The following is a 16,559-nucleotide window of genomic DNA, read 5'->3' as shown; positions in this document are numbered from 1 at the left end:
GATGTAATTGCGCTCTCCGTCGGTGGGTTAACAAAGGGCACTCGACTATATGTTACAATCTCGATTTCGTCGCCTGATCCTCGAGCGACTAGTCGTCCTCCGCGTCCTGTCGAAGTTTTCGCCATCCGGAATCGGCAAGGGGTGGGAGCTATGACGGTGGTCGAGTGGCCTCTCACAGGTTAGCCGCATTGTACGCTTTGTTTTGAGGTAACAAAACAGAAAATGCGCTCCATACGCGGCCGGCATTGTAGTCAATTAGCGAGCAACTGGAGCACCGCTGCACTGGGATTGCTGCACTTCACCGATTTAGATTTTGGTAACTTTGCTGGGAGACTCGTTACGTCACCGGGAGAGGACTGGCTCTATTCAACTGTTTCATGCTTTTGAGGTGTCGTAGTTGGTTCTGTGTACTTGCAAGATACTTACCTATGTGTACTTGTTTGATAAGCGAATAAGTAATCGCTTCGTTGGTCAGAAGTATTTCTTTTTAAGCTTCTTTTCTCGTAAATTCGCTTAATTCTGCTACTTGAGTCATTTTCGATTCAGCAGTATTTTCTGTATTGTTAAGAAGTGCCTTAAGTTTGAAGGAAATACGAGAATATCGTTACTGACACACATGATCTTTTATTTCTATTTGTGCAAAGATCTTTCGTAAAATATTACAAGCCCTTTTGCTCTGTGAAACGAGGGAACTGAAATATAAAAATTCAGAATCGCAGCGGAGTTGCAACATCCCGTATAAAATTCCTACAAAATTTTATAAAACGACGTCGAAAATTGTATAGACGTCGATATAGAATTTACAGAAATAAATCAATTCTTCGTTTTCTTTCAAAAATTGTTCAAAATTTTTTCGAAATGACTAAAATTATTAGCAAAAGTATTTCGACTTCGTTCAGTTATTTAATAAAAGAACATATAGATGTATCGAAATACGGGAAAGCAAGAGAATACTGCTGAACGTCGCCGCTAAATCACACGCGCTGGAACGTCTTGAATTTAGCGTTAAGGCGCGCGCTTCGCGTGACGAAGCACCCCTGGTTTTTCGTCGTGAATGAATATTTGCACGTGCTCTGGGGCGTCTTGTGTCAGGAATTTAATAAAGCAAAGCCGTGGATGGCCTGCACGTACATTTTCATCGGTTTTGAGCGAAGCATGGCGAACGATAACGCTCCCTCCCCGTTTATGTGAGTACTTAAGAGATGCCAGCTGGGCCCTCCACCCTTCGCGACGTCGACGATCTTTCTGGCTAACGCATTTTTCTTAACTCCTCCAAAATATTTGGCTAATTCATCGGAGGGATAACGTCGGCCTACGTTAAACCGGGAATAGCATCTTTCAGTGTATTTAAGTTGTTTGTGATATAAGTAAAAGATATAAGGCGAGTTTGTGTATTTTTTAAGATGTCAGTAATAGGTTTATTAGATTTATCTATAGTTGTAAATATGGTCATATTTTTACATTGTTATAGAATTAATGAATTATCAAAGAAAAATGTGAAGTGCATGCTTATTACGGTGTTTACTTATTGACTTTTTGTTAATGTCATAATTACATTTTTCGGAAATCGTTCTTAGTTTCAACTTTTCACACTTGATTATAGCGAATATATTATTGTATTTATAAATAAAAGTACAACATTTTTAATAATTCTAATACGCCACGAATATTATTATTTGCGAAAACTTTCTAAACACAATTAGCTACGACAGGGTTCGAAGAATATAAATAATTAAAAATTAATAAGAAGAAGTTTGAACTCAATAAACAATTCGAAGCAGCTTTCACTATCCTTTTACTCCTTACTACTGGCCTTACTATTTATTCCAGAAATAAAATATATAAATAATATAAAATATAATACAATGTAAATATAATATAGCATACCTTCCAGCAATTAACACAATAATTAAAATATTTCCACATTATCGATACGTACACTATTCTAAATGTGATTCTGATTATCCGTAATAGATTGCAGAAAATAGAAAGATATATTGCAAACATTTGTAAATAAATGTTTATATCTATTAAATTTAATATACTAATAACTCAGACCGCAGAAACAAAAAATCGTAATGTAAACAATAATTTTCCTCGACCCAAAAAACTGCTCTTATTCGCTACCCCCTCTTCACTTCTACGCCGTTCTACTTTTTCCTCTAGTCGTAGCGATTCACGTGGGGGGTTTTCGAGTTCCAGCGGCGCTCTCCTGTAAAATGCCGCCCCATTGTTAGCCCCCGTCGACGCGCCCATTATGTCTACTTGGCTGATGGGAACAGATTATGTTGGTCGTTGTCATTGAAGGGCTCATCACCGCCATGACACTGATGCCTCAAGCATCGTAAGGGGGAGGGCAGTAGGACGCACGCTTATTGTCCGAATAAATTATGTCGGGCGTTGATCGTGCCTCGTCGACTACCCTTACCGGTTGCTGAGTGAAATGTCACGGATCGAAAAATAGGGTATCCGTTGTCGAGTGATTTGATTCCTTTATTTTCGCGATCGTCTCTGGCCGCCGTCACGTGCCACTTCCTCTCCACGTTCGCGTTAATCCTTTGAGAGACAACGTTTCTCCGGAAAATTTGCCCCCACCTAGAAAGATTAGTAAATTTTCTATGAGATTTTTGACAGGATGATTTTTTATCTAAGTTTTGACACGTGAAATGTAAAATTCTACATTTATTAATCTCTTAACAGTCAAGTTTTTCTTCAACTTAGACATTAGAAGTAGAAAATGGCTGTCGTTTATATGGACATTTAATAGATAAAGAATAGTCCTAAAAGAAGGAGATCTCCTATCCGTGACAATTAATGTTTAAAACAAGAAAACAATTAAACGGCGAATGCATTGGGTTATGCCCGCTATGGGAATGTATTTTACTTATTAATTACGTGCTCTATACGTCATGGATGTGAGCATCACGGGGTTAATTTATTATTAACAACCTTCATGCTTATATTCCTTTTATCTATGTAGTTTTTTCTATTATGTCACTATCATATATTTATGTAGTGAAGATTAATAATAGTTGAAGTTAATCACGGGGTTAATTTATTATTAACAACCTTCATACTTATATTCCTTTTATCTATGTAATTTTTTCTATTATGTCACTATCATATATTTATGTAGTGAAGATTAATAAAAGTCGAAGTTAAATAAAAATAGACACCATATTTACTTCATATTTTCAATTACGATGCACAGAAACGGAAACAACTTTCATAAGCTTAAGATTTCCAACTCCAAACCTAAATGTAATTGACAATATCGCTTATGTAAATATAATACGATTTAGTTGGTGACCAATTGCAATCATTCACGATCTAACTCATGGTATATCTACTCGTATTGCCTCCACAACAAGCTCCCAATTTATTACAACTGTCACAATAATTATAACAACCGATTAGCTTCAGAGATTCATTTGCAAATGCCTCAGTACATTCAGGATACACTTGTTAAGGCACGAGTTGCTATGTTCGTAATAATTAACTTGGTTAACGTGAAAAGCGAAGCTCCTTCTTAACGAACCCGTCTAATCGGTTAACAGGTTTCACGTTAAAGATTTCGCTAGGAGTGCGCACGCGTAGTTATACGGACGTGCTAACTACATGAAAGTGCATTAAAGGATGCCAACAGGGGGTCGAGCATAGTTCTACCTGACGTGGCTACCGTTCAAAGCAGCTAAGAACCACCCTTTCGGTATTATTTCGGTATTCTTCGACCAAGAAACTCGGCCACAAGTGTCGATCATTATGGATTTTGCAGTGTTACCACGTTCTCGGATTAGACAGAAACGAGACGCACGTTGTTGAACTTCTAGGCGGTTCTCAGTCCGTGTCCTTCAAATAAGCTAAGATCATCGTCCACCTTCTAATCTGTTTTCCGATATTAGTGACTTTAATTGTTAAAATTGGCCGAACTTGGGTTCGACCATTTGACAAGTGTACCAAGGACACTGAGAAACAAAGTCTGTTGAACTTTCTGTTCTTCTTTATTGATCCTTCTTTTGTATTGAACGTCCTGCAGGTTTAAGAAATGTGATTTATGAATTTGCATTTGTCATGGTGAGAAATTGTGCTTACTCATGATCAGATAGTTGAAAAAGAGGGACTCGTTAAATGTGATAGAGAATTGCGGCACAATTATCACATACACTAATTGACTGTCAAAAATATTCCAAATAATTTACGAAGTCTAAGTAGGAGAATTATACATATTATAATGACGAACTTATTATAATTTTTATAAGATACAAGCCTTATACAATCTATCTGTAACATGTACAACGATCGATGAACAAGTATAAATTATCCTAAAATATAAATTAATGTATTATATTTATAATATTTAATGTATGTATTACAGAATATATTAAATATTGTGCCTATTATATATTATCATTCTCATAGTACGTACACATTTGTTCCTTTTTTGAGACATAGAACCTGTTCTAAGTACAAACAAATGGTCGCATATATTCATTATAAAAAAATACGCATTTTTGTATATCTAATTAAAATTATGCACGACCGTAGTTCAAATGATAGAGGCTCAGAATAAATATGAATTCGTATATTCAGAGTTAAACATTATCTTGTTCATACAAACAAGGATCTACCGTATAGTCAATCAGATATCTCTTCCATACATATCCTAGTCCTTATGTCCCGAGTTTCTAGTAATGAACATAAAAATATTAAAGTACATAAGACATCCCTTAAAATGAACCATAAAGAAGTCATCCATTCTGAAAGACTCCGCGTCGTTCCCAAAACCCTTGTGCAAACATAATTTTTTATCGTATCTACGAGAACTACGTATTCCCCAGCTTGATATCTCTGCAAACATCGCGATCCAGTTTCTTTCGATTTGCGGTCCCTTCCATTGTATAACGCAATTCCTTTCGTACATGGTCGCTGTTAGCACACAGGCAACATATGAAAACAGCATGGTCGCGTTCCAAAGACGCGATTAAGACGACAAAAAGCTCGCGTGTAACGTAGACTGTAGACAATCCCGAGACCGGCACGATGGTCTCAGGCTTAAGACCGCATGAAGAAGGATCCACGCACTCTGGCTGATATTCAAAGAAAACGGGTCTCTTCACAATGGCTGACTTCGTAAGGCAAAAATCAGAAAGTTAGGGCGTCTCGTAAGCGAAAAAGGGACGACAGTCGAAATATCTGGATCCCCGAGGGACATGCAGCTGCTGTGAAACACGCAATGATTGGCCACCGTCACTCGTCAGCCATGCTGGATTTTTCCGGTCTAGCTTCTTTTCACAATGGTTTCGCGGTACTGAAAAAGGGTCAGGGGCTCGACGAAATCGGTATCGTTTAGCCGAAGATTCTCTTGCATCGTGTGTGCTTTTTCTTGTACTTTGTATGAACGTTTTCCTTTTAGCTTTGTTCGATGACGTACGATAGGCCTCCGCATCGTAACAGGGTCGTATAACGCGATCAAAAAATTACTATCGCTTCCATAGAAGGCGACTGAAGAGAAATTGAAATGGTTATTAAGGAAATAATTTTCAAGAGACATTTCCAGATGCAAAACATACAAATTCTGAAATTGAAGAAAACTTTTATTGCTTAGAAACAAATTAACACGCATATTACTTTCTACAAGTTTTCTTAATATTAGATAAGTTTAAAAAGGTACAATGACAAATGAAAATTATTAATACTTGTATGCAAGTTCCAATTTTAAACTTTCTTTTGATCATAACTGTATGCGTTTACTTATAGTAAATGTTAAAAATAATTGAACATGTAGTTTATTGTTTATTTATTGAAATATTTCGATACTTTACAAACAAGTTTCGTTCGTTGTGTATATAGAAAGGATTTGGAACAGCAGAACCTTGAACTTGAAACAAGGAAAGCTTCAACCGAGAAAAGCTGAAACGAGAAGAGGGTTGCGACAGATTTGCCTGCGATTGCTGGCCGCGTGCCGCAACCCTATGGATTAAGCGCAATTATTGGAACACTTTGGCAAACCGCAACCCGTTTCACACGCTCCTTCCATATCTTGTTATGAAAGTTACTAACTCTGTTTTCCAATGGAAAAATGGAACAACAACATTAGTACGGTAAATCCGGCTGGATTTACGTCCTATAATTATTGCACCCTATAATTCGTACGTCAATCATTCGAAGGCATCTTATCATAGACTAATATCAAAAGATTAGTAATTATTATAAATAATTATGTTTAAAATATTATAATTAAAATATTCTATATTTTGTTCTATATAGTATATCTATGTTTTTTAAGATAGGCATATAAGTATATCAAAAAAGGCGAGATGTTGACATATATTTACTTATAACTTGATATTTCTTTATATAACTAATCACGCGACATTTTTCTAGATTTCAAAAAAAAACAAGATTTAAAAAACAATAATATAATTGTAAATAAGAAATATAATTCAACAAAATATTAAAATATCTAATCGATAAAATAAATTGACGGTCTTATAACAAAAACAATTCTTGTCAAATTTTTCGAGATTTTATTCGGTCTAGTAATCATAAACGAATAACGTGATGGAATCGATCTTCTAAAAAATTGTCCATAACCTGGCTCATTGCCGATGAAATTAACCGGTTCCATAAAAGTAACCTTTGTCACGCTTCCACGACTTTATGACTTTATAACTAATTAGATACAATTCTGCTATATAATTGCGGGTACACTCACAGTGATTGTGTAATACGATGAATATTTTACTAAAAATAAATCGGCATGTATTCAACAAAAATTACTACAAAAATGCTAAAGTGCTCTTTTGCTTTCCTCAAAAAAGACAGGTTTGAGTAAGAATTATATTTATTGTAAGCCGTTCAATTTAATCTACCTATCATAATTTATACATCTTTCCATTAAAGAACTCATATTTCATGCATTTTTGGCTCTTATGCCGTTTTATTTACGATTCTGAATCGCTATCAACCAGATAATTCACGATTTCGCGTCTATACTTCCTTTCACATTTCATCACATCGACATTCACTGGTTAAACAATAAATGGTCGACCCTTGTTCCGTTGTATGCGTGTGTCCTCGCATATAAACGTTGCAAAAACGTGACTGTGATTGCGGCAAATCGCATTATTGCGAAACACCGGTATGCAAAGTCCATTTCAAGTATTAGGTACCTACGTTGTATCGAATTGGCAATAATTAGGCGCGCACACACACAAAGTGTGTGCATGCGATCTGCTCGCTTTCCATACAAGACACTCGCATAACGAGCCAGCTGGTAGTGGAAGGTCTGGGAATTAATTGCTTCAATTGAAATTTTCGTTTTGCAAATCGAGTCGTGCTACTCGCGTTCACGATTTGTACGAGTTTCGCCGTGAAAATTTAAAATTGTGGCGCTGAACTTACGAAAGGAACGGATTGGTTTTGTGTAGAAATATATGTTGCTTTGGGGAAAGCTGCTTCTGTTCATGAATCAATAAATCTTGTAGTTAGTACGCTTTCGATCTAATGACTTCATGCAATGTTCGTTTCGTTTTCTAGTCTAGTTATTTGTTACCTTACCATAAGAATTTTATCTTTATGTATGCTTTCGAGATCATTTGGTTTTAATTTTCTGGATTTTATGTTATGAGATTTGACTATCATGATTATATCGATAAAGTTCATCAAACAAATCAGAAAATATATATAAAAATTAGAAAATATTTAATATATATTTCATACAGATTAGAAAAAGGTATCTGAATAGTCAATTCTCGATCGTATTACTAAACCTCGATATTCAGGCAGTCATGTTTAAGACTTATGTGCTTAAGATGACTACTCACGCTGTATACTAATTTTTTACTAAATATATGGCTACAGTAAATATCTTGTAATCTCTGTACATATTTTCAGATCAGCTTCAGACTTTACCAACATTATCACGACAATCGTGTCTCATCACAGTGTTAATGAAATTTCGGAATTTTTTATGTAACACATACAATACGAACATAAAAGTTTTCTATGCTAAATGTTCAAATACTTTCTTACTGAATCAATGTACTTCATCCTGATTGAAAACTTAGAACTAGGACATTTAGAACGTGTTGCAAATTACCAATCAGAATGTCTTGCGTGCATATGTGGCTAGCGCATGCGGTGTCAGTCCGTAACCGGGCGTCACATGCGACCCCTTCAGATGCGGCTTGGGTTTTGGCTTGCTATAACTCCGATAATTATGTTACCAATGCGTCGAAGGACAAAGAGCTCTCGAACGACGTGGATGGCTCGCGAACGAGAGCCAGAAGAGAGATGGTTGCTTGGTAGCCCAGCTGCCGGTAATCCTCCCTTTGTAATTTGCCTCCGTGACCCCTCGCCCCACCATTTTGCCAATGGCGTCGATCCTACGTTGGTTTCTTTCTAAAAAAAAAAAAAAAAAAAAAAATAGAATAGAATAGAATCGCTTCAATATAAGACGAGAAACGCATCGCTTGAACTGTATGGTACGTGCGCGACTTAATCGAACTTTTGATTCCTATCTTGTTAGCGTTACTGTCATTCACGTAAATGTATTTTAGTTCGCTCATATAGCTATTGGTTTTAGCCTTATGAAGTTTAAATATTTAAAACATTATTTTATTACAATTAATATTTTTTATATATGTGCAAGCTTATATTTTATAAAATTTGTCCGAGTAATTCGAAGATTTTACACTTCATAGTATATGGTTTGTATATGCATATCGAATGTCGAAATAAATTTATTATATTTATTCTTCTCCCCGCAATATATTTTTCACATTCAAAGACTTTATCGTTTCGTTGCATTATCATCATTTTAAATATTACATTATTACCGTTAAGGAACTACAATTAAAAATGGGAAAATATAAGTAATATAGAGCAAACTTAATATATAAACAAAATCTAGTCCATCTTTCAAAGATAAACCACAAAAATAAAACCTATACTACTACACCATATAACACTATAACTAACTATACAACTGGAGAATATGAGTTATATAACTATATAACTATATCTAAACTACTAAACTATAACAAAACCACTTCCAGCAACTCTATATATAATGATACAAAACATACTAAAAGAAACTAAAATCCCGAAAAGAAGAAAAGAAAAGAAATAATACAAGAAAAATAGGAGAAGAAATATCAATACAAGAAGTAAACTCCGTTCTACGCCACTGGCAGGCGGTTGATGTCACCGTGGCCGTGCCCTTTGGATAATAGAGTCCGCGACTTTAATGGACTCGCTAATCCTCTTCCCTGTTTGTCGGTGAGTCCATCCGGGGGATGTATTCAAGGCATGCACGAAGGTAAAAATCGGGGCAGGGTGGTGTGACTGCGGTACGGTCACAGTTTAGGGCTGTTCTCTAACGGAGACTGCAACGTGTGGGTTGTCGCGCGAACGAAGGGCGACGACAAGGGGGTTGTCGTCTACCCTGTCACGTCCCGGAAAGCTGAAAACCCGCCCCTTGTGCGGATCCATCGGTGCGATGATACCTTGATTTCTCGAGTGACGAATTGAGTGCGCTTAATGCGAAGCGGTGCGTTTAACGACGTAATTTGACGTAATGCCATACCATCTTGAAGCCCCTCGGTTCGCTTGGTTAAGTCCAGTTCTGTCGCGATGGTAAATTGTTGTTCGGTTAACCATGGAATATATGGTATCGTTAAATACGTTTATCAAAATGATAAATGTCGGCTTTTTTCTATTGAAATATGAACAATGTGTATTAGTTTACGAACGTCAATTTAATTTACACTTGATATTATACGAGAGGAAAACACGTCTTTTCATCTGCCCGTTTATGAAATATAAAAATGAAATTATAAAGAAGTGGTTTATATTTCTTGGTATTATCAGTGTATCTAAGTATTTAACTGTATTCTTAATTAGACAAAAATTTAAATCAAGTTCTGTTCTATATCAGAAAAAGAAACATTACGATACCTATTGGTGATAAGGATCAAATTGAAAGGAGATATGTAAAATACACCATATATGTTTAACTTTAATCGTATTTCTATCTTACGGTATTTCTTCTTTATTTTCCATTGAATTACCATTCAATTCTGTACTACTTTATCTTACAAATACCAATATAACAACCTAAAATATCTTAACATCTGTAATATTTAGCATTCAAAACCAACATTCAAAAATCTTAAGAAATCCTATTCTCAATTTACCAATAATTTCATGAATCCTGTCAAAAAATAATTAACCAAATCTGCTAAACACTCTACTTCGCTTTCTTTTATTTTCTACTGAACATTCAAATTTTTACTTTCAAACCTTTTAACAAGAAAAAAATATACAAAAATCAGTTATCATGCAAAAGAACGACTTTCAAATGAAAACCAAAAATATCACTTTTCATGACCAAGCAAAAGTTCTATACAGCAATCTTGCAACCACCTTCCAAGTTTGATTACGCTCTTCGAGGGATTGAGTTACTCAGATTGTTTTGGAATTGCAACAATTGTTGAATGTGTGGTGGTAATTTGGACGAGTACTGCGGCGCGGCGTTAAAATTTTGCTGAGGAAGAGGGCGATACTGCGGTTGCTGCGGAAGAATTGGTTTCTGGCCGCCGCCCAATGGAATTGATCTATAGTCCGGTTGCTGAACGCCAGAAGCAAATTGCACTTGCGGCCGGTATTGCGAGACCTGGGCCTGCGATAGCTGCTGAGGTTGGCTAGGCTGAGCTGGTCCCAGTTTTGGAATTGGTTGCGCCGGAACTGGCACTACGGGTGGACGAAATTGCTGTGCGTGTAAAAGTTGCTGGATCTGAGCTGGTGCTTGGTTCACTGTACGTAAGTGACCAGCTTGCCTTCTGTCGCGAACGTGGTCTGAAAATTTTCAATTTGAGAAGTTAGAATTACGATGGTGGATTGGAGAAATTGTACGAGAAGAGGACGAAATACAAAAGAGATGGCTGCAGTCATTGTTAAACGAAGAATTTATCTCGTAAGTTAAAAGCTAAAAATGAAGACAATGCATACAATGTGCGAAATCTTGTAAAATTTTCAAACTATAATACCCGTTATAATATTTAGTGGACGAAACGAATCTCTGCTTCGTTTCCTTCGTTATGTCTATGGGAATAATGAGTTTGCACAAACGTTTATGATTTAATATAATATAATATAATGCTCGAATAATAAAACATCAAACTGACATAATATAATGTTGGAATAGAAACTTGATGTGAATATTTCTAACAAGTAACTGATACTCGAATGTTAGAAATGCAAGGAATAGCTAAATACTTGAGGTTAAGGTATGACATAAGAGTGTACAGTCAACGAAGGATTTGGGTAAAGGTGAATTGAGAGTGAAAGTAAAATTCCTACAACGATATAGATCAATATAGGTACTGAGGGAACGAGAGCTGAAAGATCAGACTATTAAAGTACAGGTTTGTTGTAATTAACATGTTTTAAAAATAATGAAACTTTACTAAAATACTATGAATATTTACACACAATTATTGTTACAATCTTATTAAGAAGATGCAAAAATGTAATCAGAAATATGATATAATTCGTGAATTTATCGTTGAAAGAACAAAGTATATAATTTACCAATGGTAGCGTATTGAAATTCTTGTCCCAAAAGGTCACCAAACACATCACCAGTAGCATAAATAGGCACCACGGCCAATATTAAAACCTACAATTTTTAACAATTGTTAATATCCATCTTAAATGAATCATAGAACTACCTTAACTAAATGGCCTCACTCGCAATTTTGGAAAAAAATATATCGAAATCAGTTAAATATTTCTTATAATTAAACGAAGATTTGTTCGTCGCTTTATACTATTTATTATCATTACTTTCGAAACTATTTATAATTAGCGTAAAATGAATAATTTAACAGCTTTACTGCGGAAGATAAACATTGAACGTATCTATGGAACAACAAAAGTTTACTCTCTAACACGACTCACTTCGCATCTTGTAACGGAGAGATGAACGTGTTGACAGTAAAATAGAAAATTATACGAGGATAAATCATTTCTCCTAAATGTCATAAAAATGCGTGCATATGTGAAAATTGCGGATAAAGATAAAAGAAAAAATTGAGTTTACGATCGAGAAAGCTGGCTAATGCAATTTGCCAGTCTCTCGCGATACACACCATTGCACACTTGTAGACATTTACATAATTTAAACAATACGAGTAAAGTAACTTTTCACGAAGGAAAAGGCTGAAAGCAGTAAATGCCTGATACACACCTTTCGAACGATGTAGTGGTGCGATTTCTCGCTTGTGATAATAGATTTTTGTGGAAGATAATGTAGGTCAAGTAACTTTCAACGAGAACTGCTATATAATCGGCTATGAATTTATATACCAATGATGTTTTAGTCTTTCCTTATTGTGATAATTTAATTGACTAAATAATTAAGTAGAAGATAAGCAACTTTTTTTTAACTGTTATACATTTCAATAGGTGCAATATGCAATAGTTTTAGGTGAACGATATTTATCAATTCTCTGTCAATATTATCATTAGTTAGTTATTTTAAACTTATTCAACTTGAAAATCTAGGTTTAATCTCATTCACATAATAAATTAAATTGTCATGAATAAAAATGATATTTATCAATTCCTCGTTGACTGACGAGAATGTGAGAAAACAACAAACTTATAATTGATTATCTGAGATTTATAATTAAGATCTACTCTATACGAATTTACTAAAATTAATTACGAATTAACTTCCACTGTGTATACAATGAGTAATAAATTTCTAAGCTGTCACAGGAATAGATAAATCAATCTTCTTAATCTTCCACTTCATTGAGAGAAAATGTATCTTTACATGAAATTGAAAAATAGGAGAAACACGCACTGTATAAAATAATTTTCACATTATTCATCCTTTATCTAAACTGAAGTAAGACTAAAATATCCACACAAAGCATACTTATAAGAACGGCAGCAAAACATAATTAACGTTTTTCAAACAATCTTAATTTATCTTTACTAACTACAGTAAGAAGGATATATAAAAAAAATGGATTTGCTAAACATAGAAAAGTATTGCTTAAATGTTTACAGATAGTATATACGTGATAATAACAACAAAGCATAATTTATTTATTTTTACTAATTCATTATCACTTAGAAAGAAATAAATCAACGTAAGGAAAAAAATTCGCCAAGCAAAGCAAACATTTGTTTAATTTTTCAGACAAAACATAACAAAACAATTAAAATTCATTAAATTTATCTTTAAGCTTCCAATTTATCTTTATCAATACAAAAAAATATATGTAAGAAATATTTACTATATTTACTAAGAAAGCATAAAATTTTACTAAACATAGAGAAGAATATCTTAAATTAGAAAGGAAAAGATACAAAAGATCAATTTGTACTCACAAGGAACTTCATGTCGAAGGTGTAGGCGAATTCGGGATAGGAGCTGAACGAAACTGGCGGCCGCAACGCGACGCACTTCTATATGGGCGACCGTTTCCAGGGTAAATGGTCCGGCCAACCACTAACTTTCACGGTTGGTTGGTTTCGACTGAAATTTTTTTCTCCATCGTACAGGTCTCCCGCCCGTTCGTCACGTAACAAACGCGGCTCATATGAACGGTATGCAGTATTTCTGTCGCCGTTACCCAGGAAGTAATTCGACTAGGTGTACCAGAAAACCTGGAACTGTGACGATTCCATTTGAAATTATGCCTCGCTTAATGATGGGTTATTGTCCATTTAAATCGATTATTTTCCACTTGGTCAAGGATCACTAGGTATTTCATTGAAGTTATTGAAGTGTGATTGCAGAGGGATAATTACTTGTTACTGTGTCACAGATACTGTGTCAAAGGTCATTGAAAATTTTATTAAAAGTAAAAGAATCGAAGATTGTGTACAATTTATTTTTTTTCTTCTGCAATGTTTATTTGCCACAAAATGTTAATAATTAAATTTCTCAGAAGACAAAGTGAACAATTTCATTTCTTATACGTTTTTGCAATATCGTTACTTACGTACACGATCAATATTCAATTTTTCAAAAATTAATGATTTATTTCCAAAAATTTATTTATAATCAGGAGATGATATAAATAATAGTAAATTGCAAGGTAGGTTTGGAAAAGCAGTATTTGTCGTGTCTTCATTTTTCTCTACTTTTTAAATTATGCAACTGACCAATGTGACTTTTGAATGGCTGAATTGTTAGTAGTAATTAAAATCAGTATTAATTAGTATTATACGATGTAGTTTACTTTACTATGTGATTTATGATGAGGAACTAGTATCTCTCTTTTCTAATATATACCTGCCAACTATTATTAAAATACGTTACGAAAAGTTTTTCCGGCGACAATTACGTATTCTCAAAGAGGAAATTAGATGCTCACTTTTTCCAATCATATTGATTCAATGTACAAAGTATCTATTTCTCAAGAATTCTGCTTTTTCTTATTAGTGTTGTATCAACTATAAAAAAATTTTTTTTTAAATACATATGTATAAAATTATTATACGATCTTCTTAAGAAAAGTATGATGTTAATAAAGCTTTTTTTGTAGTGCTTTCAACAATTTTAGTATTAATTATTATTTCGCGCACCATTATGCTGGGAAATAGTGTCCGTAATCGTGTTGTGTCCAAAGTAATATCTATCAGTCGTTCGTTCATAAAAATCTAGAGTCACGAGAAAGTTGCTGCCATTAAAATGTAAAAGTCATATATAGTTAATTATTATTATTAGCATTTCGCCCGTAACACAAATTGTGTGGCTGTTGTTTTCGCATTTTGTAGTGCTATTTGAACATGCCGTGGGTACTTTTATGGATAGTACGTGGATATTAATATGAACAGCTAGTCTTTAATAAATGAGATCTATAAATACCGTGTTCTAATTATAACATTATAGAAAAAGTAAGATTATTAAACAGCAACAAATTAGATTACTCGAATTAAACTAGATTCTATGGCAAGCTAAAGAAAGTTACTTGTATTTATGAGTATCGTTAAGTTTAAATTTGATGTGTCAATATCGTCAATATTAAATTTTGTCAATCAGCATTCCCTTCCAAGTGTAGAATAACGTTGTTTTATCGCACTATTTGCTTTTTAAACTTTCTTTTGTCTGCCACTATATAGATATATATTCCTCAACCACATGCAAGGTTTCAATTTAGGTTACATTATCAAAATGTCAGCTCCCTTAAATGAACTTTTCCTGGAAAACCTTCGTTACACCGCTAGGAAACCAGAACTGCTTTTCTTGAGTGCGTAGTATATCAGAGGTTAATTTAAAGTTACGTAAAAGTCGTTTGATCGGCTTTTCTCTTCGAACGTGATTGACTTTACTGTACTTTGGAATTTACTTGACGGTGATTAACCGAACTGTAAAAAGAAAAAATAATAAAGAGGACTTGATTTGGCAGAAAAGTCAAGAAATCAAACCGACTGGAATAAGAATTAAATTGCTAACTTAAAACAGAGTACACAATTTATGGAATAATACAAGACTTTTAGTGTTCAGTTCCTACTTACAACATTAATAGTAAGGAAGCTCAAAAATAAACATTCAAAAATTGTCCATGGGTACCCTTTGATGAAAATAGAGCTATTAAAGAGATATTAATTATGATATTTAAAAACTGAATTTTTTCATCTACATAAGTGTCACATATAATTTATATTAATGTAAAGATTGTGAATATATGATTGTGTATCTACTTTTAATTTAATAAAACACTACGTACAAATTTTTATGCACTTCTTGCCTTTATTTTTGTTTTCTGTTTGAGTTTAATTTATTATTCTTTAAGTGCTTTGCCAACTTCTAATTTATACCTATTCTTTCCTATTTTTCTCTTATTTTAACAATAACACATAATTCTATATCTTAGTATAGGCTATCTTATTAAACATAGGATTAAGACGAAATCGAATAAAATCTATTTCCAATAAACCAAAAGTTAACATCGACGTAAATATAAGTCACAAATGAATAAAACATGTACGTGGTAGGTAAAAGACGTATTTCTAGTCACGTAACGGTAAAGCTACCGATTGCAGGAAGCATATGCATCGGTCACTTCCGTATTCCTAAGTCGACCGTATTAATATCTCGCATAAAGTGAACCGTTTCTACGGAGACACTTTATATTCGATAAAAAAAGCCACGATTTAATCGATGACTGAACAACTTGCTCGCGGAAACAATTGACCTTAATGTTCTACATTCACCGTTCTACTTCTTGTCTAATCTAACACTATGCAAAACGCTCGAATTTTATTCGCTAATAATTAAACATCATTATGTATATACTCGTGAATAATAAATCTGCTACTTTGTGTCTGTTTCATTCTTAAAAACTGGAGGTCAAAAAGATTAACTTGATTAAATCGCGAGGATGATTGGGTTAACTAGATTACACGTTCGAAGGAAAATCTTCGAGTGAAAGTGGATCATATGCGAAACCGGATATATGAAACCTCGTGCGATTTAGCGCATCGAAATATAATTCCTGTGGTAAACTTGATCATCATTATTTAAAGTAATC

General features: G+C 34.2%; 1 protein-coding gene across 1 annotated transcript; it reads right to left on the bottom strand.

Annotated features, from left to right (window-relative positions):
- Positions 1-10,085: 10,085 nt before the first annotated feature.
- On the bottom strand, positions 10,086-13,505 carry LOC117204229 (cell division protein ZipA-like). Its single transcript, XM_033441430.1, has 3 exons — positions 13,408-13,505; positions 11,596-11,683; positions 10,086-10,860 (listed from the first exon to the last, which is right to left on the bottom strand). The coding sequence occupies exons 1-3, from the start codon at positions 13,417-13,419 to the stop codon at positions 10,442-10,444; spliced, it is 519 nt and encodes a 172-aa protein (XP_033297321.1). The 5' UTR covers positions 13,420-13,505; the 3' UTR covers positions 10,086-10,441.
- Positions 13,506-16,559: the final 3,054 nt, after the last annotated feature.

The sequence above is a fragment of the Bombus bifarius genome, unplaced genomic scaffold (genome assembly GCF_011952205.1).
Source record: "Bombus bifarius isolate JDL3187 unplaced genomic scaffold, Bbif_JDL3187 scf7180000007977, whole genome shotgun sequence".
Classification (NCBI taxonomy): Eukaryota; Metazoa; Arthropoda; class Insecta; order Hymenoptera; family Apidae; genus Bombus; species Bombus bifarius.
Note: the sequence above shows the minus strand (reverse complement) of the source record. Positions and strands in the feature narration are given on the sequence as shown.

Bases quoted from the DNA above. Each gene is read 5' to 3' on its own strand.
- LOC117204229 (XM_033441430.1), bottom strand. The intron at 10,861-11,595 runs GTAAATTATATA...GAAAATTTTCAG, and splicing joins ATTTCAATACGCTACCATTG to ACCACGTTCGCGACAGAAGG.